The sequence below is a fragment of the Felis catus genome, chromosome C2, assembly GCF_018350175.1.
Source record: "Felis catus isolate Fca126 chromosome C2, F.catus_Fca126_mat1.0, whole genome shotgun sequence".
Lineage (NCBI taxonomy): Eukaryota > Metazoa > Chordata > Mammalia > Carnivora > Felidae > Felis > Felis catus.
In genome coordinates, this window is record NC_058376.1 from 70130001 (window position 1) to 70157817 (window position 27817).

Sequence of the window (27817 nt, forward strand, 5' to 3'; positions counted from 1 at the left end):
ATACTGTTTTCCGAGTGGTTGCCGCAGTTTACATTCCTACCAACATTGCATTGCACAGCATTGCACGACATTGCACGAGGGTTCCCTTTTTCTCCCCATTGTCTCCAGCTGCTGTTTTTTGTCTCTTTGATAGAGGCATTCTGACAGGTGTGAGGTGATCTTCTCATTGTGGTTTTGATTTGTATTTCCTTGATTAATGATGTTGAGGATCTTTTCACTTGGCCTATCAGCCATCTGTATGTCTTCCTTGAAGAAAGGTGTATTTGGGTCCCCTGCCCATTTTCTAATTGGATTGTTTGTTTTGTTGGTGTTGTGTTATAGGAGTTCTTTATACAGTTTGGATATTAACCCTTTATTGGATATATCATTTGCAGTTATCCTCTCTGATCAGTAGGTTTCCTTTTTGCTTTGTTGATGGTTTTATTTGCTGTGCAAAAAGCTTTTTATTTTGATGTATTCCCAATTGTTTATTTTTGTTTTTGTTGCCTTTGCCTGAAGAGACAGATCAAAAAAATATTGCATAAAAATTAAATCTTTAAAAAGAAAAAAAGGAGTGGGGTCCTGGCTTGCTCATTCCATAGAGCATGTGACTCTTGATCTTGAGTTTGAGCCGCATGTTGGGTGTACAAATTGCTTAAAATCTTAAAAAAAAAAAAAAAAAAAAAGACATTGCTAAAACTGTTGTCCAAGAGCTTATTGCCACTGTTTTGTTTTAGGAGTTTTATGGTTTCAGGTCTTACATTTAGGTCTTTAATTCATTTTGAGTTTATGTATGGTGTGAGAAAGCAGTCTAGTTTAGTTCTTTTGCCTGTAGCTGTCCAGTTTTCCCAACAGCATATATTGAAGAGACTGTCTCTTCTTTCCTCCTTTGTTGTAGAATAATTTATTCCTCCTTTGTTGTAGATTAATTGATCATATATGAGTGGGTTTATTTCCAGGCTCTCAGTTCCACTGATCTGTGTATCCACTTTTGGGCCAGTACCTTACTGTTTTGGTTACTTTAGCTTTGTAGGATAGTTTGAAGTCTGGGATTGTGATGTCTCTAGCTTTGTTCTCCTTTCTCAAGATTTCTCTGGCTATGTGGGAGTCTTTTGTGGTTCCATACATATTTTAGGATTATTTATTCTAGTTCTGTGAAAAATGCTGTTGGGATTTTGGTAGCGATTTCACTGAATCTACAGTTCCCTTTGAGGAGTATGGACCTTTTAGCAAGAATTAATATTGCTAATCCATGAACATAATATATCTTTTCATTTATTTGTGTCATCTTCAATTTCTTTTCATCAGAGTCTTACAGTTTTCAGTGTACACCTTTCACCTTCTTGGTTAAATTTATTCCTAGGTATTTAATTCTTTTTGATGCGATTGTAAGTGGGATTGTTTTCTTGATTTCTCTTGTGTATAGAAACACCACAGCTATCTATATATTGCTTTTGTATCCTTCAACTTTACTGAATTCACTTATTCTAATAGTTTTTTTGGTGGAGTCCTTAGGTTTTTTTCCTTTTTTAAAAATTTTTAGTTGAAGTATGGTTGACATATTAGTTTCGGGTATACAGCATAGTGATTTGACAGTTATATGCATTGTGAAATGTACACCACAGTAAGTGTAGTTACCATCTGTCACTGCACAAAGTTCTTATGATATTATTCATTATATTCTCTGTGCTGTACTTTTCTTCCCAGTGACATTTATTTTAAACCCTCAATTCCCTTCAGCTATTTCTCCTACCCCCCCCCCACCCCACCCCACTCTGCTCTGGTAACCACCAGTTATCTATATTTATGAGTCTTTTTCTTTTCTTTTTTTTTTTTAATTGAAATATAGTTGTCACACAACTATAATTTCAGGTGTACACCACAGTGATTGAACAACTCTACTTTCTGCTGTGCTCACCACAAGTGTAGCTACCATCTGTCACTGTTCCCTACCTGTACCTTTAATTCCCATAATTTATTTCAGTCCATAACTGGAAACCTGTATTTCCCACCCCCCCCCCCCCACTTTGCTCATCTCTCCGCCCTCCTCCCCTCTGGCAACAACCAGTTCCTTCTCTGTTTTTGTGGGTCTGTTTCTGCTTTTTTGTTCTTTTATTTTTTACATTCCACATATAAGTGAAATCCTATGGTATTTGTCTTTGACTTCATTTAGCATCATACCTTCTAGGTCCATCTGTATTATCATGAATGGCAAGATTTTATTCTTTTTTTATGTCTGAGTAATATTCCATGTGTATACCAAATCTTCTTTATCCATTCATCTATTGATGGACACTTGGGCTGCTTCCATATCTTGGCTATTGTAAATAATGCTGCTGTAAATATAAGGATTCATATATCTTTTCAAATTAGCGTTTTGTTTTTTTTTTTTAATAAATAAATTTCCAAAGTGAAATTGCTAGATCATATGGTAGTTCTATTTTTAATTTTTTGAGGAATGTCCATATTGTTTTCCATAGTGTTTGTACCAGTTTATGTTCCCACCACCAGGACACAAGGGTTCCCTTTTCTTCACATCCTTGCTGACACTTTTTATTCTTGTCCTTTTGGTGACAAGCCATTCTAACAGGTGTGAAGTGTACCTCACTGTGGTTTGGATTTGCGTTTCCTTGTGGCTTAGTAATGTTGAGCATCTTTTCATGTGTGAGTTGGCCATTTGTGTTCTCTAGAGAGAAGTGTGTTTGAGTCCTCTGCCCGTGTTTTAATTGGATTGATTGTTTTTTGCTATTGAGGTATGTGAGTTCTTTATATATTTTGGATATTAGCCCCATAGCAGATAAATGATCTGCAAATACTTTCTCCCATCTAGTAGGTTCTTCATTTTGTTGGTGGTTTCCTTTGCTGTGCAGAAGCTTTTTAGTTAGATGTAGTCCCACTTGTTTACTTTTGCTTTTGTTGCCTTTGCTTTTGGTGTCAAATCCAAAAAATCATTGCCAAGACCTATGTCAGGGAACTTACTGCCCATTTTTTTCTAGGAGTTTTTATGGTTTCAGGTCTTACATTCAAGTCTAATCCATTTTGTGTTATTTTTGTGTATGGTGTAAGATAGTGGTCCAGTTTCATTCTTTTGCGTGTGGCTGTCCAGCTTTCCCGACACCATTTTTTGAAGAGATTGTCCTTTTCCCATTGTATATTCTTGGCTCCTTTGCCATAAATTAATTGACCACATTTATTTCTGGGCTCTGTTCTGTTCCATTGATCTATGTGTCTGTTTTTATGCCAGTACCACATTCTTTATTACCCCAGCAGCTTTGTAGTATAGTCTGAAGTCAGGGAGTATGATGTTTTCAGCTTCATCTTTCTTAAGATTGCTTTGATTGTTTGGTGCTTTTGGGGTTCCATTCACATTTTAGTATCATTCTATTTCTATAAAAAATGCCATTGGAATTTTAATAGGGATTGCATTATATCTGCTTTGGGTAGTATGGACATTGACAATTCATAAGTAAGGAATACTATTGCATTTATTTCTGTCTTCACTTTCTTGCACCACTGTCTTACAGTTTTCAGTTTACAGGTCTTTGATCTTGGTTAAATTTATTCCTGGGTATTTGATTCTTTTTGATGCAAATTAAACAGTATTGTTCTCTTAATTTCTTTTATGAAACTTTTCACTGAAGACTTCTTTCAGGCAGAAAATGTAGCTAGCAGGTTATAGAAAGGTTTAGATAATCAACTCATAATGGATTACTAAGGGAAACTGGGAGGACTGGGAACCCTTCTTGGTCTTTGGGGTCAACATCATAGCCTTCCCTAACACATACCATGTTGCCCTCAGAGTAGACCCTGAGTCGTCTAGACAAGCGGGTTCATTCTTGTGTTTTCATATTTGTAAACTGGGATTTATAGAAAGGGTACCATTTAACAAAAAGGCATACATATTTTTCTGATCAAGTTTGAGGATATCCCCTATGGGGTTATTACTGTCTTTAATGTTCTGTTAACATGATTTATATACTATTCAAGATAACAATAATATATAGTTTATGTGTTCATTTTCTTACAGGTTGCAGAAATTTTATTCCAAACTGCCCAAAATGCGGGAATCAATTTTGACACTGTGTGTGGAGTACCTTATACAGCTTTACCATTGGCTACAGTTATCTGTTCAACCAACCAAATTCCAATGCTTATTAGAAGGAAAGAATCAAAGGATTATGGTAAAATAAAAGTAGTATAAACTTTAAGTTGATATGTAACCTGATAATAGAATTTTTTCATCTTCTGGGCACTGATGTTTTACCAAAGTCACCTTGAATATTCTTCATATGAAGGTCCTTTAGAATTGGTTAACTATTACTGTAAATCACCTTCCTTTCCTTTAGATTCTAGGGGTGAAATGTTTTGTATTGACTTAACAATTAAAAAAAAAATGCTTGTTTTGCCCCACATGTATAAAACCCAACATTTTTAACCAGTCCTTCCCTTACCAGCAGAATGTTCTAAGAGATTGTACTTTCCTAATATGTTTGTTTATAATTTAAACTGCATAAAGAGAAATGCCACATAAAATTCTCTAAATGAAGATATTTTTTTCATGAGTCCTTGGCAGGAGGTTATCAGGTGTGTGTTTTATACATATGAGCTTGCTTTAAAAACAAAACAATCTAGGGATGCCTGGCTGGCTCATTTGGGAGAGCATGAGACTCCTGATCTTGGGGTCTTGAGTTTGAGCCCCATGTTGGGTATAGAGATTACCAAAGAAAATAAATCAATCTAAAAATATTGGAACTGACTTCATATTTTTTCTTATTTGATGACATTAAGGAATTAATAGGTCTTTTTGTTTTATGTTGGTGTGATAGTGTCTTTAATAGAGTCCTTACCTTTTACAAGCTGCGTTTTAAAATTTTTTATGATGAAAATCATGTGATATCTGGAGTTTGCTTCTAAAAATTGTGGAGGGAGGGAAGGGGGGGTGGGGATGTAGCTGAAACAAGATTGACCATGAGTTAAGTGGCGAAGTATTTATGGGTGTTTGTTATACTTTTTTTCTAGTATTGTTTGAAATTCTCCATTTAAAAAAGCCTGTCTGTTTGAGTCCTGCCCATTAGGAAACTGTTGTTTGTCTTTATTATGTTTTTAAAAATATTTCTTAGAATAAGATCAGCAATTGTTAAATATGTATATAAGTATCATAGGCTTATGTACTAGTCTAAGCTGATTCAGTTCAACTTGCTCTTTCAAGGGGAGGAAAGGAATGGGGAAGGGCAAGGACGGTACCTGTGATAAAGCTCAAACATTGGGCAAATTGCTCACCAATTCTTAGGTTTCAAAGTAAGACAAATTTGGTAGTAGAAACTATAAAATGAGTCTATAAAGTCTGTAGCCTTAGATACTTAACATTTTGTAGATTATCTGAAAGTAGTCTATAGTAGGGGTTGGAGTGGGGAAGTACATTCACTCACATTGCATTGTATATTCGTAAAGTTGTAGTGATCTAAATGGTTGCTGAATATTTTTTTTCCTGAATTTATTTCCCAAAAGGCTAGTTAGTTGATCTTGAGTAATGAACTTGTTTGTTGATGGAAGAAAAAGGAATGATTTCATTGATGGTACTGGGTTATTGTTTCATAACTTCTTGGTCTAGGTAGGTTATCTTGCATTAAGAAACCCCATATTTGAAATTTTGATCATGAACATGTTAAGTGGTGTTCTATTTACACTATAAAGTAATTTGCTAGTTTTACTGAAAATATTCTATATATGTAACTTTGGCAATTTTCAGATACAGGGACACTGAACAAAATGGTGTCATGGCTCATTGAAGGTTTGTCAGGAATAAAGTTAAAGTAGCTCTGAAGTAGGTTATCGGAAAATAAGATTTAGATCATCCACCTCTTCATAAATACATGCCAAATTTATGTAAGATACGTCTTGAGTTGGCTGAAATATATAATTTTAAATTGAAATAATTGTTTTTTTTTTCCTAGGTACTAAGCGTCTTGTAGAAGGGGCTGTTAATCCAGGAGAAACCTGTTTGATCATTGAAGATGTCGTTACCAGTGGATCTAGTGTTCTGGAAACTGTTGAGGTTCTTCAGAAGGAGGGTTTGAAGGTCACCGATGCCATAGTGCTGCTGGACAGAGAGCAAGGAGGCAAAGACAAGTTGCAGGCACATGGGATCCATCTTCACTCAGTGTGTACATTGTCCAAAATGCTGGAGATTCTCGAGCGACAGAAAAAAATTGATGCTGAGATGGTGGAGAGAGTGAAGAGATTTATTCAGGAGAATGTTTTTGTAGCAGCTAGTCATAATGGTTCTCTCTGTTCTGTAAACAAAGCTCCCGCTCCCGGAGAACTCAGCTTTGGTGCACGTGCAGAGCTGCCCAGGGTCCACCCAGTTGCAGCGAAGCTTCTCAAGCTTATGCAAAAGAAAGAGACTAATCTGTGTCTGTCTGCAGATATTTCAGAGTCTAGAGAGCTGTTGCAGCTAGCTGATGCTTTAGGACCCAGCATCTGCATGCTCAAGACTCATGTAGATATTTTGAATGATTTTACTCTGGATGTGATGAAGGAGTTAACAACTCTGGCAAAACGCCACGAGTTCTTAATATTTGAAGACCGGAAGTTTGCAGATATAGGAAATACAGTAAAAAAACAGTATGAAGGTAAGTACTATTTAGGAATCTACAAAAATACAAATTTAGCTCCAACTGTCTGAAGAACTAAAGGAAATGCACTGGCTCACATCACAGAGTCTGGCCATAGAACGGTCTGTCAAGCGTGGTTACATCTAGGAGCTCAAGTGCAAGTCTTTGGACTTGCCTTCTTGCCATTTTTTAGCTCTGCTTTCTTCTCTCTTGACTTCTTTCTCAGGTAGACAACACTCCTCATTCCTACCCCAAAGTAATCACTCAGGCCTGGGTTATAGAATACCTTTATTAGCTTGGTAATATATGCCCCACTTCTGGTGATGTGAGGTTGTTAACTATAAATTTTTTGAACCAAAGTGTGGTCAAAGGTAGTTTCCCCATAGAAGATGGGTGTGCTGATGCCAGAAGAAGGGGCTGCAGGTCCTAGGCAGACAAAAATGACAGATGTTGGCCCTGGCAGAACACACCTAGTTCTAAATATTTGAAAAATGAAAATTGCAGGTATAGGAAACAATGAAATAGAAGTGTAAAGTTTTAACATTTGCCTTTGGCCAAAACAAGATCTGTTGGTGTGCTTTTTTGGTTGTTAAATAGAACTCAAAGCCAGGTATATTGGTTGAGAAAGAAAAACTATTTCTACCCATTATTTTATGCAAGTTTCTGTCATTGTATAGGACAGCTTTTTTTTGCTTAAATAATAGCATAAAATGTCTATTAAAAGGTTAATGCTTATCAGCATCTTTGGAGATAACAGTTTTTCTTAAAGTAATAACATGTATGTGCTTAAGCTGTTTCTTCAGGATAGATTTATGTATGACTTTCTTCCTGTGCTTTAAGGTGTTCTACTGGGGCGCCTGGGTGGCCCAGTCGGTTTAGCGTCCAAGTGTCCGACCTCAGCTCAGGTTATGATCTCCCGGTTCGTGGGTTTGAGCCCTGCATCGGACTGTGTGCTGACAGCTCAGAGCCTGGAGCCTGCTTTGGATTCTGTGTCTCCCTCTCTCTCTGCCCCTTCCCCACTCACACTCAGTGTGTCTCTCTCAAAAATAATAAACATTGAAAAAATTTAAAAGGGTGCCTGGGTGGCTCAGTGGGTTAAGTGTCTGACTGTTGATTTCACCTCAGGTCATGAGCTCAGTATTTGTGGTTGAGCCACACATCGGGCTCTCTGCTGACAGTGTGGAGCCTGCTTGGGATTCTTACTCTCCCTCTTAACCCCTCCCCACTTGTGCGCTTGTGTGCACATGCTCGCTTGCGCTCTCTCTCTTGCTCTCTCTCTCGTACAGGCGTGAAATAGATTAAAAAAAAAAAAAAGATATTCTATCCTCACATTGCTTAGTTTTGACTAATGTAAGAGTTATACAAACTACACGTTTACATACTGTTTTTTCAGAAATCAATTAGGGGTATTGCTGTCAGTTTTTAAAATGAATACAATTGCCTGCTGAAATTAAGAGACCTAAGGAACAAGTAGAACTTTTGAGAGATAGTAAAGTTGCTGAGAGATTCCTGCAGAATGAAAATTTGTCATCTTCAGGGGAATTTCAGAATGTTGGTATCTTTGGCCTTAAATGCCCATCTTCACTGGAGTCCCATTTCTTTTTTCTTTTTAAGTTTATTTAGTGTGGGTGTGTGAATGAGAGAGAGAGAGAGAGAGAGAGAGAGAGAGAGAGAGAGAGAGCGCGAGTGGGGGAGGGGCAAACAATCCTAGGCAGGGTCTGCTCTGCCAGCACTGAGCTCAACGCAGGGGTCTATCTCACGAACCATGAGATCATGACCTGAGCCAAAATCACGCATTGGACGCTTAACTGTCTGAGCTGCCCAGGTGCCCCTGGAGTCCCATTTCTAATTACATAGGTTTTATTGGTGGTCAGAAGTCAGCCTGCAAGGAAAACCAGTCTTAATCAGTGTTATTGATAAACTAAGTGCAGAAATTGTAAGATATTTTTCTCATTACGATCTTTTAGCCAGCTACCAGGTGAATAGTTTTTCATAGATGGAACCATAGGTCCACTGATGAGCACTAAAATTTTTGAAGTGCTTCACTATGACATTAGCATGTTACTTTGAGATTATTTCTTACTGTAGTTGGTTGGGCAATAAGTGGTTTTTATTTGAAAACTTACTTTTTTTCTTTTTTTTTTTTTTTACCTTCTTAGGTGGTATCTTTAAAATAGCTTCTTGGGCAGATCTGGTCAATGCTCACGTGGTGCCTGGTTCGGGGGTCGTGAGAGGCCTGAGAGAAGTAGGCCTGCCTTTGCACCGGGGGTGCCTGCTCATTGCAGAAATGAGCTCTGCTGGCTCCTTGGCTACAGGCAACTACACAACAGCAGCGGTAAGTGACAAAATGGCTGGGGTGACAGGGGGCCCAGGCTGTTGTGCTAGAAGTTACAGGGGAAGAAGACATCTGACATTTAAGATTTATGGAACCTCTGCCAAATTAAAAAAAAAAAAAAATCAAGTGTTGTTAGGGTGACAGTAATGCTAGGTGGCTAGAGTTTCCTGATAATAGCATTTTCTATCTTGTAGTGGACACTTAAGAGATATAAACACTGAAATATAAATATTTGGTTAAATATCTACCTATTCTTACTTGGTCTTTAAGATACAGTTGGTTTTTTTTTCTTTCATTTTGCCATGAGTTGAAGTTGAAGGGCTTCTTGCCAGACTTGCAGTTTCTCAGAATCCCCTAAGTCCCACAGGGATGCACATTCTCACGACAGCAGCCCAGATGAAGTACTTTTATCTTTTTCAGGCTTTGCTATTGATTGGTTTTGGGTGGGAAAGCTGTAAATTAGAGTTCAGACATACTGTTTACTCCAGTAACTACCCCATTTTTGAAAGTTCTTATAACACTACATGTTAATACCCAACCCCTACACCTACACACCAGAATGAAATTGAATGGATAATTATTTAGTTAAAAAGTTTCTTTACAGGGGCACCTGGGTAGCTCAGTCAGTTAAGTGTCTGGCTTTGGCTCAGAGCATGATCTCCCATTCCTTGAGTTCGAGTCCCGCGTCAGGCTCTGTGCTGACAGCTTAGAGCCTGGAGCCTGCTTCAGATTCTGCATGTCCCTCTCTCTCTGTTTCTCCCTGCTTGTGCTCCATCTCTCTCTCTCTCTCAAAAAATAAGTAATCATTAAAAAAAACAAGCTTCCTTTATAGATATGTTAAAGACTATTACTTTTAAAAGTAATAAAATTTTAGTAAAATGTTAATTTTTAAGCGGGAATTTATTATATTATTTCAAAGACTGGAACTCTGAAGAAATCACATGGCCCTCGGGCCAGGTTTTAACTTCACCCCTATATTGAACATAAATGTGATTTCCCAGATCTCATAGCGGAGGGTCCATGAATCAGTTCTAATATTTGGCACTGGGGTTCTGGGTCTGCCTCAAGTACAAGACATGGCTTGTTGGGTGAGAATACTTGGTGGCACGAATGGAACAGTATGAGCCTCATGGAAGAGCCTTCTATAAATGTGAGGAAATGCTATAGAAATTGTGGAGATCAGTTATTGGCAAACGTAGATGAGATTTCTTTAGCCCTTGACAATATGATAGGTATCTGGATATGGAGTAGTACCCTGTGTGGGTAGGAATTAGTCTTCAGTTTGGTTTCGTATCATCATAAATGTATTCTAGAGTACTTTCCACATACCCTTTTTAGAAGTAGGTGGGTTCTCAAGCATGATCATGCAGCATCTCAATTTTAGATGCACATGGTATAGGATTCTGTAATGTTTTTAAGGTATGATTAATTGGGAGAAAGGGTTATCTCAGGGTCTTATTAGATAAAATATATAGAGTCATAAGTTACTTGTTTTAGATATAATGAGTTTAATATGAGGTGAGATAAGACATATAAAGTAGAAGTTTCTTATTAATAGAATCAAGTTTTTACTTGTAGAGCTGTTACTCTGTGTAATTAACTACTTTCTTGTAATGTATATTACGTTCCTTATAGGTTAAAATGGCTGAAGAGCATTCTGAGTTTGTGGTTGGTTTTATCTCTGGCTCCCGAGTAAGCATGAAACCAGAATTTCTTCACTTGACTCCAGGAGTTCAGTTAGAAGCAGGAGGTAAATCTGTTTATTGGTCATGGTTTTTCCAAAATGCTTCTTTACCCACAATAAAATTTTGTTATTACAAAGTTACTGAAGAGAAAGCTTGTTAGCCCAGAACAGTAACGAATGAGCCCTTTGGCTTGGTAATCCTGACCTAGATGTGCAAAATAACTTGCAGGCTAATTTTAGGGTGAAAGTTTAGAGTTAACTTTTTGTTGAAATATGCTTAGAAACTGATCATTTTAGTTTAGTCTATCCCAACTAATGTTCTGAATATGCTGCCATAAAAGGTATTCTATGATCAAGGAAGAATGCTCTAAGCTAACAAAATCCAACATTTATTTCTTTGTTAGAGGACCTTGCAGAACTGTTGACATGTTAATGCGTATTGTGCCTTCTGAGTGTGGAGATAGATGGTTCTTTCACGTCTCCCAAACATAAAACACTTTTAGCAGTCTGAGAAAAGTAGTTATAGTGGAAAAACAGGACAAACACAGTCTGTAGTGAAGGGAGTGATCTGGGTTATAAAAATATGCATTTTTAAATGTCCTGTGGGACTCAGTAAAATGGCTTTGGTTTTGAATGGGGAAGAAATGATGACCTAGAAACATTTTTCCCGAATTGATTTTTGTCCAAGAAAGATTGCTTATCACAGGTAGGGGAGTTCATTCTATCCCGTTTTCTCTCTCTTTCCTTCTTTATGGGTTAGGCTTAAGAAGTTGGAGTTGGAAACTATGAAATACAGTAGGGTTCTTCTTAGTTAGCAAAACTATTTAAAATGACAACAGCTGTGCTTGTCTCCCCTCAGTGCAATTTGTCAGGTGTTCAAAAGGTACCTGTGAAAATATTGTGAGCAAAGTAGGTTTTGTATTAGTCATTCTTGTATATATCATGCTCATCTTTCCATTGCACCCTGCATTCCCCAGTCTAGCTTTCCCCTCCAATTTGTGTGTTATGTATCCTTCGAAACCTTTGGCTTTGTATATACTCACATATGCAGGTAAAGTTTAGGAGAATGTTTTCTGTATATGTGCTATATTACATTTTTACATCCAGAGTTAACCTTTTAACAACTACATAGTGTTTCCTAGTTATAACTGGGCTAAAATTGTTTAACCATTTCCCCTGTTGATAGATTTGGACTGTTATACAAACAGTGAACATTCTTGTATATATTTTTGCACATGTGGAGTATTTCTGGAATATTCTTCTAGGCTAAAAACTCCTTGAGGATGAGAACTTTTTCTCAAGATTGCATATCCTCCAGCACAATGCTCCTGTGCTTCATAAATGGTCTGTAAATAATCGTATAAATGTTGAAGGAGTGAACAATATGCTGTATAAGAACAGTTGAAAGGGTTGGTGTGACTGAGACGATAATATGAGAACGTGATGACTGAAGGTATGAGTTTGGTAAACCTTGGTTTTCTTTTTAAACCCCGACATACTAGGACTAGTGGATTCCCGTTAGGTCCTTCAAGGTTAATTATTTTATATAATACCACCATACTTAAGGAAGGTACCACCTTTTGGGGGTTTGGTGGTTTGTTTTTAATTGTGTACTTTAAGCAGAAAACATTATAGAAAGTTAACCAGGAAGAAACTCATAGGCTAATGAAAATTCAGGTAAGTGAATGAATGGTGGCTGAATCCGTGGGGTTAACAAGTATTGGGGGTTTTCCAGATTGTATTTGCCACAGAGCAGGCTGCAGCAGAATGACTCACCCAAGTTTGCGACAGCTGCCTTAGTGCTGGACAACTTTGACATTTTAATTTTGCACTAAATGTTTTGAGTCAGATTTGGGTTTCTGGCCCTTCCATTTAGCAGCCATGTATATTTGGACAAGTCACTTCACTTCTTCCGGTCTCATTGTCAAGTGTAAAATGGGAATAATAACAGCGTTGACCTCTTACAGTTGAGAGGCTTACGTGAGATAGTGATGTATAGAATGCACTTCACACAGTGCTATGCTTGTCAACTGTTAATGTTCATTATAAGCCGCCCTAATTCTTTGACTAAAAAGGATCTAGGCTTTTAGGAACAGTTAAAGCATCTTGGATTTGAAAGATAAGCCATTTAGCAGAAGAGTTCAAGAACAACAAAATTTAAAAAGAAAAATGTGGGACTCTGGTTCAAGATGGTGATGTAGGAAGATCCTGAACTCCTCTTCTCCCACGAACACACGGAGTCTACAGCTGCGCATGGAACGTTTTACTCTGAAAAAAATCCTAACGTCTGGCTGAGCAAGAACTGTGTATCTGGCAAATGAGAAGAAAACCACATCAAAGTGGGTAGAAGATGTTGGGACTCAGTCTCACCATAAAGCAAACTTAGGAGGGAAGTCAAAACTTGGAGCATCTCCCTGAGGAGTGAAGGAGTTGAATTGCACATCAGGTACTGCCAACTTTTAAGACCTATACCCAAGAGACACAGTTTTGTAAACCAACAGGGCTTATATCCATAAGGCTAGTGGGTGGCTTAGTCGGTTAAGCGTCCAACTCTTCATCTCAGTTCAGGTTTTGATCTCAGTCTTCAGTTCAGGGTCTGCACTGGGGGTGAAGCCTACTTTAGTAATCTTAGAAATGTCTCTTAAAGGGCTCAGAGATAGTTGATGGTGCCCAGACTTTAAAAAAGGCTTATTTGCTACTGTTAACGTTGCTGCCCTAGGGGGCAGGCACCTAATTTAACACATACGTTTGAGAGCCTACTACAACACTTGTCGGGGACAGAGACTGGTGAGCGCCATCTTCATGCTCTTCCCCCGAGCACACTCCACAGTACCAGTATCTTCCAGAAGGGAGTTTTTACACATACCTGGTGTCCTGATTTTTACATCTGCCAAGGCATTCCCCTTATTTACTCGGATTCACTATATATATTTGATTTTAAATTGGAATTTAAATAAAAACTTGGAGGAAAAAAGTAAAAAAAAAAAGTTAAAGACCAGGAGGACTCTTAAAAGCAGCAAGAGCAAAACAACTATAAGATTAAAGATTATCTGTAGATTTTTCAGCAGAAACTGCAGGCCAGAAGAGTGGTGAGATAGATTCAAAGTGCTTGAAGAAAAAAAATCTTCCAACAAAGAACTCTCCTCAGCAAAGTTTGGAATTGAAGTATAAGAGAGTTTTCCACAACAGCAAAAGCTAACGGAGAAGTTCATCATCCCTAAACCAGCCTTATAAGAAATTATTAATGGGGTTTTTTTAAGCTGAATAAAAGGATGCTAATTGGTAACAAGAAAACATATGAAAGAATAAATCTCCCTGGAAAGGCAAATAGAAGTAGATTAAATGAACTTATTAAAAGGAATTATTTATTTTGAGAGCGATAGTGAGCATGAGTGGGGTAGGGGTAAGAGAGAATTCCAAGCAGTCTCCATGCTGACACAGTACAGAGCCCAATGCAGGGCTTGAACTCACAAACTGTGAGATTGTGACCTGAGCCAAAATCAGGAGTCAGATGCTTAACCGACTGAGCTACCCAGGTGCCCCTAGATTAATCCCTTTTAAGTTAAAAGACAAAAGTAATAAAAAAAATCCTTTAATTCTTGTAGTTACAATTATAAGATAAAATGTGATATTGAAAATGTAAAAGGGGGGATAAAAATGTAGAGCTTTATTATTATTTTTGAGTTTATTTTGAGAGAGAGCACAAGCGGGGGAGGGGCAGAGAGAGGGAAAAAGAGAGAATCCCAAGCAGGTTCCACACTGTTAGGGCAGAGCCTGATGTGGGGCTTGAACTTACAAACTGTGAGATCATGACCTGAGCCAAAATCCGGAGTCAGACATTCAACTGACTGAGCCACCCAGGCACCCCAAAAAAATGTAGAGCTTTAGAATGCTGTCAAACATAATTTTTTAAAATAGATGTAAGTTGTTAAATGTAAGCCTTATTGTAACAACAAAACACATCCTTAATTAGATGCACAGGATAAAGAAATCCAAGCATACCACTTAAGAAAGTCATCAAATTACAAAGAGAGGAAGAGAAGAACAGAGAGCAGCCAGAAAACAATTTAAAAAAATGGCAAAAAGTATATACCTAACAAGAATTATTTTATGTATGTATGTATTAGAGTGTGGGGGAGAGGAAGAGAGAATACATGCTCTGCACAGAGCCTTATGCAGGGCTCGATCCCACGACTCTGGGATTGTGACCTGAGCCAAAATCAAGAGTTGGATGCTCAACTGACTGAACCACCAAGGCTCCCCTTAACAATAATTACTTTAAATGGACTAAATTTTCCAGTCAAAAGACAGAGTGGCTGAATGGATTTTAAAAACCAGACCTATCCATGTGCTGGCTATAAAAGACTCCATTCAGGTAGAAGCAAAGTATAAGAACTCACTTCATACATAGACTGAAAATAAAGAGATGGGGAAGATATTCCATGCAAATGGAAACCAAAAGAAATAGACCCTTATCAGACCAAATAGACTTTCAAACAATGACTAATGAGAGACAGACTAAGGTATTACATGATAAAGGAGTCATTCCAACGAGAGGATGTAACATTTGTAAATCTTTTTGCATCTGGCATAGGAGCACCTAAAGATATAAATATCAATAGGCCTAGAGGGAGAAATAGTAATACAAGAATAGTAGGGAATTTTAATATCTCACATCAGTAGATAGACCATCCAAACAGAAAACCAGTAAAGGAACATCAGCTTAAAACAACACATTAGATGAGATGGACTTAACAGATATATACAGAACATTCTGTCCAAAAGCAATAGAATAGAGGTTTTTCTCAAGTGCACATGGAACATTCTTCAGGGTAGATCACATGGTAGGCCACATAATAAGTCTTAAACACCAAAACCAGATAAGAATGCCACAAGAACAGAAAATTAAAAGCCAATATATTCCTGATGAACATAGATGCAAAAATCCTCGACAAAAGAGCAAACTGAATTCAGTGATATCTTAAATGGATTATGCACCATGGTCAGCTGGAATTCTAAGGATACAGGGATGGTTCAGCTTCTGCAAATCAGTGTGATATACTACATTAACAAAATGAAGGGTAAAAATCATATGATCTCAACACATGCAGAAAGAGCATTTGACAAAATTCAGTATCCATTTATGATAAAGGCCTAAGGTGGCTATAGAGGGAACATACCTCAACATAATAAAGGCCATGGATGACAGGCCTACAGCTAACATTGTATTCAGCAGTGGAAAGATAAAAACTTGTCCTCTTAAATCAGGAACAAGACTTGGATGCCCACTCTTACCACTCTTATTCGACATAGTACTAGATAGAAGTCCTAGCCACAGAAATTAGTCAGAAAAAAGAAACAAAAGTCATCCACATTGGAAATGAAGATGTGAAGCTGTCAGTCACTATTTGCAGATTATGATATTATTATATTGAAAACCCTGAAAGACCACCAAAAACAGGTTAGAACTAATAAACGAATTCAGTCAAGTTGCAGGATACAAAAATCTTGCATTCTCTGCACTTAATATCCTACTGTCAGAAAGGGAAATTAAGACCATCGCATTTACAATGGCACTGAAAAGAAAATACCTAGGAATAAATTTAACCAAAGAAGTTGAAGGCCTGTATACTGAAAAATGTAAGACATTGATGAAAGAATTGAAGAAGATACGAATAAATGGAAAGATACTCATGTTCATGGATTGAAAGAATATTGTTAAAATGTCCATACTACTAAAAATATATCAACAGATTCAGTGCACTCCCTATCAAAATTCCAGTGAGATTTTTCACTGAAGTAAAATAAACTACCCTAGTACTTGTGTAGAATCAAAAAAGATCCCAAATAGCCAAAGCAATCTAGAGAAAAAAGAACAGAAGCGGCAAGATGGCGGCTTAGGAGGACGCTGGGCTCACCGCGCGTCCTGCTGATCACTTAGATTCCACCTACACCTGCCTAAATAACCCAGAAAACCGCCAGAGGATTAGCAGAACGGAGTCGCCGGAGCCAAACGCAGACGAGAGGCCCACGGAAGAGGGTAGGAAGGGCGGCGAGGCCGTGCGCGCTCCACGGACTGGCGGGAGGGAGCCGGGGCGGAGGGGCGGCTCGCCGGCCAAGCAGAGCCCCCGAGTCTGGCAGAGGGGCCTGACGGACAGTGTTCTGACAGCAAGCGCGACTTAGCGTTTGGGAGGTCATAAGTTAACAGCTCTGCTCGGAAAGTGGGAAGGCTGGATACAAAGGGAGGGAGAGCTGCTGAGCCCCTGGACGACAGAGCTCAGTTTGGTGGGGAACAAAGGCGCTCGCCAGCGCCATCTCCCCCGCCCATCCCCCAGCCAAAATCCCAAAGAGATTGCTCGCTCCGTGCAAACACCCAACTCTGTGCTTCTGCGGAGCCAAACCTCCGGCAGTGGATCTGACTCCCTCCCGCTGCCACAGGGCCCCTCCTGAAGAGGATCACCTAAGGAGAAGCAATCTAAGCCTGCCCCTCCTGCCCCTGTGCACCTTGCCTACCCACCCCAGCTAATACGCCAGATCCCCAGCATCACAAGCCTGGCAGTGTGCAAGTAGCCCAGACGGGCCACACCACCCCACAGTGAATCCTGCCCCTAGGAGAGGGGAAGAGAAGGCACACACCAGTCTGACTGTGGCCCCAGCGGTGGGCTGGGGGCAGACATCAGGTCTGACTGCGGCCCCGCCCACCACTCCAGTTATACACCACAGCACAGGGGAAGTGCCCTGCAGGTCCTCACCATGCCAGGGACTATCCAAAATGACCAAGCGAAAGAATTCCCCTCAGAAGAATCTCCAGGAAATAACAACAGCTAATGAGCTGATCAAAAAGGATTTAAATAATATAACAAAGTGAATTTAGAATAATAGTCATAAAATTAATCGCTGGGCTTGAAAACAGTATACAGGACAGCAGAGAATCTCTTGCTACAGAGATCAAGGGACTAAGGAACAGTCACGAGGAGCTGAAAAACGCTTTAAACGAAATGCATAACAAAATGGAAACCACCACAGCTCGGCTTGAAGAGGCAGAGGAGAGAATAGGTGAACTAGAAGATAAAGTTATGGAAAAAGAGGAAGCTGAGAAAAAGAGAGAGAAAAAAATCCAGGAGTATGAGGGGAAAATTAGAGAACTAAGTGATACACTAAAAAGAAATAATATACGCATAATTGGTATCCCAGAGGAGGAAGAGAGAGGGAAAGGTGCTGAAGGGGTACTTGAAGAAATAATAGCTGAGAACTTCCCTGAACTGGGGAAGGAAAAAGGCATTGAAATCCAAGAGGCACAGAGAACTCCCTTCAGACGTAACTTGAATCGATCTTCTGCACGACATATCATAGTGAAACTGGCAAAATACAAGGATAAAGAGAAAATTCTGAAAGCAGCAAGGGGTAAACGTGCCCTCACATATAAAGGGAGACCTATAAGACTCGTGACTGATCTCTCTTTTGAAACTTGGCAGGCCAGAAAGAATTGGCACGTGATTTTCAGGGTGCTAGATAGAGAAAAAAGAACAAAATTAGAGGTTTCACACTCCCTGATTTCAAACTATAATTACGAAGCTATAGTAATCAAAACAGTATGGTAGTGGTTTAAAAACAGATACAATGATCAGTGGAATACAGAACAGAGCCCAGAAATAAACCCGTGCAAATATGATCAATTGATTTATGACAAAGGAGCTAAGAATATACAATGGGGAAAGGACAGTCTCTTCAATAAAATGGTGTTGAGAAACAGATGTTGGTGAGGATGCAGAGAAAGAGGATCTCTTTTGCATTGTTGGTGGGAATGCAAGCTGGTGCAGCCACTCTGGAAAACAGTATGGAGGTTCCTCAAAAAATTAAGAATAGAACTACCCTATGACCTAGCAATTGCACTAGGCATTTATCCATGGGATACAGGTGTGCTGTTTCGAAGGGACACATACACCCCCATGTTTATATAGTAGCACTATCAACAATAGCCAAAGTATGGAAAGAGCCCAAGTGTCCATCAATGGATGAATGGATAAAGAAGATGTGGTATATGTATACAATGGAGTATTACTTGGCAATCAAAAAGAATGAAATCTTGCCATTTGCAACTATGTGGGTGGTACGTGGATGGAACTGGAGGGTATTATGCTAAGTGAAATTAGAGAAAAACAAAAATCCTATGACTTCACTCATATGAAGACTTCAGACAAAACAGATGAACGTAAGGGAAGCAAAAATAATATAAAAACAGGGAGGGGGACAAAACAGACGAGACTCATAAATATGGAGAACAAACTGAGTGTTACTGGAGGGGTTGTGGGTAAGGGGAATTAAGGAATCTACTCCTGAAAACATTGTTTCACTATATGCTGATTAATTTGGATGTAAATTTTCAAAAATTAAAAAATTAAAAAAATAATAAAATGGTGTTGAGAAAACTGGACAGGCAAAAGGATGTAACTGTGTCACTGTCTTATACTATACACAGATATTAATACAAAATGGATTAAAGACTTGAAATAAGGCTTGAAACCATAAAACTCCTGGAAGAAAACATAGGTGATAAGCTCCTTGACATCAGTGTTGGCAGTGATTTGTCTGACACCAAAACTAAAAGCAACAAAAGCAAAAATAAGTGGAACAATATTAAACTAAAAATATTCTGTACAGCAAAGGAAATCAAAGTTAAAAAGCAACTTACTAAATGGGAGGAAATATTCGCTAATCATATATCTGATAAAGTGTTAACACCCAAAACATACAGTAAACTCATGTACATCAATAGCCAAAAAAAAATAATCCAATTAAAAAATAGGCAGAAGATCTGAAAAGGCATTTTACACAGATGACATACAGATGGCCAACATGAAAAGATGCTTAACATCACTAATCAGGGAGATGCAAATCAAAACCACAGTGAGATATCACCTCACACCTGTCAGATTGGCTACTATCAAAAAGACGAGAAGTGTTGGTAAGGCTGTGGAGAAAAGGGAACCCTTGTCTGCTATTGGTGGTATGTAGATTGGTATAGCCAACATGGAAAACCATGTGAAAGTTCCACAAAAAGTTAAAAATATATGTCAATACTACCCAAGGCAATCTACATATTCAATCCAATACCTATCAAAATAACACCAGCATTCTTCACAGAGCTAGAACAAACAATCCTAAAATTTGTATGGAACCAGAAAAGACCCCAAATAGCCAAAGCAATCTTGAAAACCAAAGCAGGAGGCATCACAATCCCAGACTTCAAGCTGTATTACAAAGCTGTAATCATCAAGACAGTATGGTACTGGCAGAAGAATAGACACTGAGATCAGTGGGACAGAATAGAGAACCCAGAAATGGATCCACAAACATATGGCCAACTAATCTTTGACAAAGCAGGAGAGAATATTCAATGGAATAAAAACAGTCCCTTTATTAAGTGGTACTGGGAAAACTGGACACGACATGTGGAAGAATGAACCTGGACCACTTTCTTACACCATACACAAAAATAAAATGGATCAAAGACCTCAATGTAAGACAGGAAGCCACCAAAATCCTCAAGGAGAAAGCGGGCAGAAACCTCTTTGACCTTGGCCGCAGCAACTTCTTATTCAACATGTCTCCAGAGGCAAGGGAAACAAAAGCAAAAATGAACTATTGGGACCTCATCAAAGTAAAAAACTTCTGCACAGCGAAGGAAACAGTCAGCAAAACTAAAAGGCAACCGACAGAATGGGAGAAGATATTTGCAAATGACATATCAGATAAAGGGTTAGTATCCAAAATCTGTAAAGAACTTCTCAAACTCAACACCCAAAAAATAAACAATCCAGTGAAGAAATGGGCAAAAGACATGAATAGACACTTCTCCAAAGAAGACCTCCAGATGGCCAACTGACACATGAAAAAATGCTCAACATCACTCATCATCAGAAATACAAATCAAAACCACAATGAGATACCACCTTACACCTATCAGAATGGCTAACATTAACTCAGGCAACAACAGATATTGGTGAGGATGCGGAGAAAGAGGATCTCTTTTGCGCTGCGTGGGAATGCAAACTGGTGCAGCCATTCTGGAAAACAGTATGGAGGTTCCTCAAAAAATTAAAAATAGAACTACCCTATGACCCAGCAGTTGCACTAGTAGGTATTTATCCAAGGGATACAGGTGTGCTGTTTTGAAGGGGTACATGCACCCCAGTGTTTATAGCAGCACTATCAACAATAGCCAAAGTATGGAAAGAGCCCAGATGTCCATCGATGGATGAATGGATAAAGAAGATGTGGTGTATATAGATTGTTACTCGGCAATCAAAAAGAACGAATTCTTGCCATTTGCAATGACGTGGATGGAACTGGAGGGTATTGTGCTAAGTGAAATTAAAGAAAGACAAAAATCATATGACTTCACTCATATGAGGACTTTAAGAGACAAAACAGATGAACATAAGGGAAGGGAAACAAAAACAATATAACAACAGGGAGGGGGACAAACCATAAAATACTCTTAAATATGGAGAACAAACAGGGTTAGTGGAGGGGTTGTGGGAAGGGGGGGTGGTGCTAAAAGGATAAGGGACATTAAGGAATCTACTCCTGAAATTGTTGCACTATATGCTAACTAAACTTGGATATAAATTAAAAAAATAAAAATTTTAAAAAATTAAAAAACTATCTGACCCATTAATTCTACTTCTATTAATCCAAGGAAAACAAAACACTAACTCAAAATGATATGTGTACCCCCATATTCATTGCAGCACTCTTTATAATAGCCAAGATATGGAAATAACCTAAGGTCAATGGATGAATAGAGATGTATACGTGTGTGTGTGTACCATGGAATATATATACACACAATGAAATATTATGACATAAAAATAATGAAATTTTGCCATTTGTGACAACATGGATGGACCTTGAGGGCATTATGCGGAATGAAATAAGTCAGAGAATGACAGATACCATATGATCTCACTTGTATGTGGAGTATAATACTAGAACAAGTTTCATAGATAAAAAGAATAGATTAGTGGTTGCCAGAGGCTGGGGTAGGAAGTAGGTGAAATGGGTGAAGGGTGTCGAAGGTATTTTTGTAATTAAGGTGATAATTGTCAGGTAGTCAATGTGATGACTTGGCAGTGTATACAAATACCAAATCATTAATGTTGTACACCTGAAATTAATGTTATATGTCAGTTATACCTCAATAAAAAAAAATTCATCATAGCATTGGAAGTCCTGCTGATAGCATTTAGGCAAGAAAAATAAAAGTCATCTAAATTGAAAAGGAAAGAAAGTAAAACTCAGTAGTTGCAGATGACATGATACTGTACACAGGAATACTTCAGAGATATTGTGGCTTCAGTTCCAAACCAGTGCAATAGTGCCAATAAAGTAAATATTGCCAATAAAGCAAGCCAAGTGAAACTTTTGGTTTCGCAGTGCATATAAAAGTTGTGTTTATACTGTAGAGTATTAAGTGTGCGGTAGCTTTATGTCTAAAACAACAAAGTACATACTTTAAAAATACTTTTAATTTTTTTAACGTTTATTTTTGAGAGAGACAGAGCATGAACGGGGGAGGGTCAGAGAGAGAGAATCCGAAACAGGCTCCAGGCTCTGAGCTGTCAGCACAGAGCCTGACGCGGGGCTCAAACTCACAGACCACGAGATATGACCTGAGCCGAAGTCAGAGGCTTAACTGACTGAACCACCTGGGTGCCCCGAAAAATATTTTATTGCAGGAGCGCCTGGGTGGTTCAGTCAGTTAAGCCTCCGACTTCGTTTCAGGTCATGATTTCACAGTTCGTGAGTTCAAGCCCCGTGTCGGGCTCTGTGCTGACAGCTCAGAGCCTGGAGCCTGCTTCAGATTCTGTGTCTCCCTCTCTCTCTGCCCCTCTCATGCTCATGCTCTCTCTAAAAACTAAATAAACATTAAAAAAATTTTTTTAATAAAAATATTTTATTGCTGAAAAGCTAACCGTTATCTGAGCTTTCAGCAAGTTGCAGTCTTTTTGCTGGTGCAGTCTTGCCATGATGTTGATGGCTGCTGAGTGATGGTGGTGGTTGTTGAGCATTAGGGTAGCTGTGGCAATTTTTAAAAATAAGACAGCAGTGAAGTAAGTTGATGGACTCTTTCGTGAACAATGCTCTCTGCATGCTCTCTGGAGTATGCAGTGCTGTTTGATAGCATTTTTAACCACTAAAAATTGGTGTCAGTCCTTTCAAACCCTGCCATTGCTTGATCAACTATGTTGAGGTAATATTCTGAATCCTTTGTTGTCCTTGCAACAGTCTTCACAGCATCTTCACCAAGAGTAGTTTCCATTTCCAGAAACCATGTCTTTGCTCGTCCATTAGAAGTAATGGGGCACCTGGGTGGCTCGGTCGGTTGAGCGTCTGACTTCAGCTCAGGTCATGATCTCTTGGTTTGTGAGTTCAAGCCCCATGTCGGGCTCTGTGCTGACAGCTCAGAGCCTGGAGCCTGCTACAGATTCTGTGTCTCCCTATCTTTCTGCCCGTCCCCCTCTCTCTCTCAAAAATAAACATTTAAAAAAATTTTCTTACAAGCGTCATGTGTTATAGTTTTATCCGGAAACTGCAGCAATTCAGTTGCCTCTTCAGGTTCCACTTCTAATTCTAGATCTCTTGGTGTTTCTACTACATCTATAGTTACTTCCTCCACTGGAGTCTTGAGCCCACAAGGTCATCCATGAGGGTTAGAGCCTGTGAATGCTGGTATTTTGACCTCTTTCCATGAATCACAAATGTTTTTAATGGCAGCTAGAATGGTGAATCCTTTCCAGAAGATTTTCAGTGTACTTTCCATCAGAGGAATCACTGTAGCAGCTATAGCTTTATAAGACCTATTTCTTAAATAATAAGACTTGAAATTTGAAATTACCACTTGATTTATGGGTTTAGAATGGATATTGTATTAGCAGGCATGACGACATTGATGTCATTGTACCTCTCCAACAGAGCTCTTAGGAAATCAAGTACATTGTCAGTAAGCAGTAATTTTTGGAAAGGAATCTTTTTTTCTGAGCAGTAGGTCTTAACAGTGGGCTTAAAATTCTCAGTGAACCATGTTGCAAACAAATGTGCAGTCATCCAGTCTTTGTCCCATTATAGAGCACAGGCAGAGAAGATTTAGCATAATTCTTAAGGACCCTAGGATTTTTCAGAATGGTAAATAAGCATGGTCTTCAGGTTAAAGTCACAGACTACATCAGCACCCAACAAAAGAGGGTCAGCCTTTGAAACTTTGAAGCCAGGTATTAACTTCTAACTATGAAAGTCCTAAATGGCATCTTCTTCCAAAAGAAAGCTGTTTCATCTACATTGAAAATCTGTTGCTTATTGTAGCCACCTTCACTAATTAATGAATTATTGCTTACCTGAGCTAGATCTTCTGGATAACTTGTTGCAGCTTCTACATCAGCACCTGCCTCTTCACCTTGTACTTTATGCTATGGAGACGGCTTCTTTCCTTAAAACCTCATGGGCCACCCTCTGCTAGCTTCCAGCTTTTCTTCTGAAGGTTCCTCACCTCTCTCAGCCTTCATAGAATTGAAGAGAGTTAGGGCCTTGCCCTGGATAAGGCTTTGGCTTAAGGGCTGGTTCAGTCTTTGATCCAAATCACGAAAACTTTCTCCATATCAGCAATAAGGTGGTGTTGCTTATCTTTCACGTGTTCGGTAGAGTAGCACTTTTACTTCAAGAAATTACTTCAAGAATTTTTCCTTTGCATTCACAGCTTTGCTGTTTGGTGCAAGAGGACTAGTTTTCAGCCTGCCTTGACTTCTGACATGACTTCCTTGCTGTTCTTAGTCATTTCTAGCTTTTGATTCAAAATGAGAGACATGCAACTCATCCTTTCACTTGAACACTTAAGAGGCCATGTAGCGTTATTAACTGGCCCGATTTCAATATTGCTGTGTCTCAGAGAATAGGGAGGCACAAGAAGAGGGAGAGAGATGCTGGTGGAGCAGTCAGAACACACATTTATTAATTTCACCATCATATATGGGCAGTCTGTTGTGCCCCACAACAGTTGTGTTAGTAACATCAAAGATCGCTGATCACAGATTACTATAACAATGATGAAAGAGTTTGAAATATTGTGACAAGTACGAACATGTGATGGAGATACAAAGTAAGCACAGGCTATTGGAAAAATCAGGTCAATAGACTTGTTGAATACAAGGTTGCCTCAAACCTTCAATTTGTAAAAAAAAAACAAAACAGTATATGCAAAGCACAGTAAAGTGAAATGCAGTAAAACAAGGTATGTCTCTACAGAAAATCTGAGAGTCCACCAAAAAATTATTAGAATAAATGAATTCAGTAGAGTTGCAGGATACAAAATTAACATGCAGAAATTAGTTGTGTTTCTATGTACTGATAATAAGCTATCAGGAAGAGAAGAAAACCCATTTACAATTGCATCCAAAGAAATAAAATACCTAGGAATAAATTTAACCAAGGAAGTCAAAGACCTGTACTCTGAAAACTGTTAAGACATTGGTGAAAGATTTGAAGATGATACAAATGTAAAGTATTATGTGCTCATGGATTTAAAGAATTATAAAATGTCCATACTACCCAAAGCAATGTACAGATTTGGTACAATCTCCATCAATACCAATGATATTTTTTACAGAACTAGAACAAAGAATCCTAAAATTTGTATAGAACCACAAAAGACTTTGAATAGCCAAAGCAGTCTTGAGGAAGAGGAACAAAGCTGGAAGTCTCATGCTTCCTGATTACAAAGCTATAGTAATTGAAGTAGTCTGTTATTGGCATGGAAACAGACACATAGATGAATGGAACAGAAGGGAGAGCCCAAAGATAAAGCCACTCTTACCTGGTCAACCTATGACAAAGGAGACAAGAATTCACAATGGGGAAAAGATAGTCTTTTTATTATTTTTTTAAATGTTTATTTATTTTTTAATGTTTGTTTTTGAGAGAGAGAGAGAGAGAGAGAGCGAGCTGGGGAATGGGCCAAGAGAGAGGGAGACACAGAATCTGAAGCAGGCTCCAGGCTCCGAGAGCCCGACACGGGGCTCGAACTCACAAGCCGTGAGATCATGACCTAAGCGCAAGTCAGACACTTAATTGACTGAGCCACCCAGGTGCCCCATAATGTTTATTTTAGAGAGAGACACAGTGTGAGCAGGGGAGGGGGCAGAGAGAGAGGGAGACACAGAATCTGAAGCAGGCTCCAGGCTCTGAGCTGTCAGCACAGAGCCCAATGCGGGGCTCGAACCCATGAACTGTGAGATCATGACCTGAGCCAAAGTCAGATGCTTAACTGACCGAGACACCCAGGTGCCCCAATAGTCTTTTTAATAAGTGGTGCTGAGAAAACTGTACAGCTACATGGAAAAGAATGAAACTGGACCACTTCTTAAATCGTACAAAAATAAATTCAAAACGTATTAAACTTGAAAGTGAGACCTGAAGTTATAAAACTCCTAGAAGAAAACAAAGGCAATAAGCTCTTTTAGCACTATTTTTTTTTTTTTTTTGATAGGTCTCCTTAGGCAAGGGCAACAAAAACTAAAATAAATGGGATTGCATCCAACTAAAAAGTTTTTGGACAGTGAAGGAAACCATCAAATAAAAGGTACCCATTGAATGGGAGAAGGAATTTGCAAGTAGTCATATATCAGATAAGAATAAAAGGTTAATATCCAAAATATATAAAGAACTTAAACATTTTATTAAAAAATGGGCAAACGACTTGAATAGACATTTTCCCAAAGGAGACAGGTAGATAGTGGTCAGCAGGTACACGAAAAGATATCAGCATCACTAATCATCAGGGAAAATACAAATCAAAACCATAATGAGATAATACCTCATGCCAGTCAGAGTAGCTAATATCAGAAAGACAAGAAATAACAAGTGTTCACCAGGTTGTGGAGAAAAGGGAACCCTAGTCCACTAGTGTTAGTAGGAATGTAAATTGGTATAGCCATGGTGGAAAACAGTACTGGTTTCTCAGAAAATTAAAAATAAAGCTGTCATACAATCCAGGAATTCTAGTTCTGGGTATTTATCAGAAGGAAAAAAATCCCAGTTTGAAGAGATATATGCACCCATATATTCATTGCTGCATTATTTACAATAGCCAAGATAAGGAAGCAACCTAAGTATCCATCAATAGATGAATGGAGAAAGGTGTGATATATATCTATAATGGGGAAAAAAAGGTGAAGTCTTGCTATTTGCGACACACTGAGGGTATTATGCCAAGTGAAATAGGTCAAAGACCAGTACCTGATGATTTCACTTATATTAGAATCTTGAAAAATCAAACCAAACAAAGCAGAAACACTCATAGATACAGAAAACAAAGTGTTAGTTACTAGTTGAGGGAGCAGTTGGGGAATGGATGAAATAGGTGAAGGGGGGATTAAGAGGTAAACTTCTAGATATAAAATAAACCATGGAGATGTAATGTATAGTCAATATTGTAATAACTATATGGTGACTGATAGTAACGACTTATTTTGGGGATCAGTTCCTAATGTATAAAAATACCAAATCACTATGATGTACACCTGAATACTAGGATATTCTGTATAATTATACTTAATTAAGAAACAAATTATTGGGGCGCCTGGGTGGCTCAGTTGCTTAAGCCTCCAACTCCTGATTTCTGCTAAGGTCATGATCTCATAATTCATGAGATCAAGCTCCACATCAAGTTCTGCTGACAGTCTGGAGCCTGCTTGAGATTCTCTCTTTCCCTCTATGCCCCTCCCCCACTCATTCTTTTTTCTCTCTCAAAATAAACAAACATGAAAAAAAGCCAAGTTAAAACAAATTGTGATAGAATAAGAAAGGCAGTAGTCAAAATTAAGAATTGGGATTTGTACATAATCTGGTACTTAATGGGTGCGGAAAGGCTCACTTTGGCTGTGGTCAGATTAGAGGTTTGTGAGGAATTTTTCAACAGTGTCACAGTGATTCTAAGACATAGAGTATAAATGTCTGATTGCAAGGTCAGTTTTTATTGGGTTTGCTATTTTGGTAACGAACCTTTGTTGGCAACATCGAAGATTTATGGTTTTTTGATACTGTTAACCTATAAATGCTCTAAAATTAGACATTGAAGAGGAGTTGGCTGGCATCATTCTCTGCCATGGGGGTCTCTGGCCTATCCAAAGAGTCACTTCACCTGCTTTTACT

At 38.6% G+C, this 27817-nt stretch overlaps 1 protein-coding gene across 3 annotated transcripts in view; it reads left to right on the forward strand.

The window, feature by feature from the left end:
- UMPS (uridine monophosphate synthetase) overlaps positions 1-27817 on the forward strand; it is a 45631-nt gene that overhangs the window by 5524 nt on the left and 12290 nt on the right. For 2 of the 3 annotated variants that reach the window (XM_023260247.2, XM_003991720.6), the window contains exons 2-5: positions 4007-4160; positions 5934-6611; positions 8753-8928; positions 10564-10678. In XM_023260247.2, coding sequence (XP_023116015.1) covers positions 4007-4160; positions 5934-6611; positions 8753-8928; positions 10564-10678 — 1123 coding nt within the window. Of the gene's footprint in view, positions 1-4006; positions 4161-5933; positions 6612-8752; positions 8929-10563; positions 10679-11877; positions 12066-27817 lie in introns of all 3 variants that reach the window. The other variant, XR_006585109.1, reaches the window with a different exon arrangement.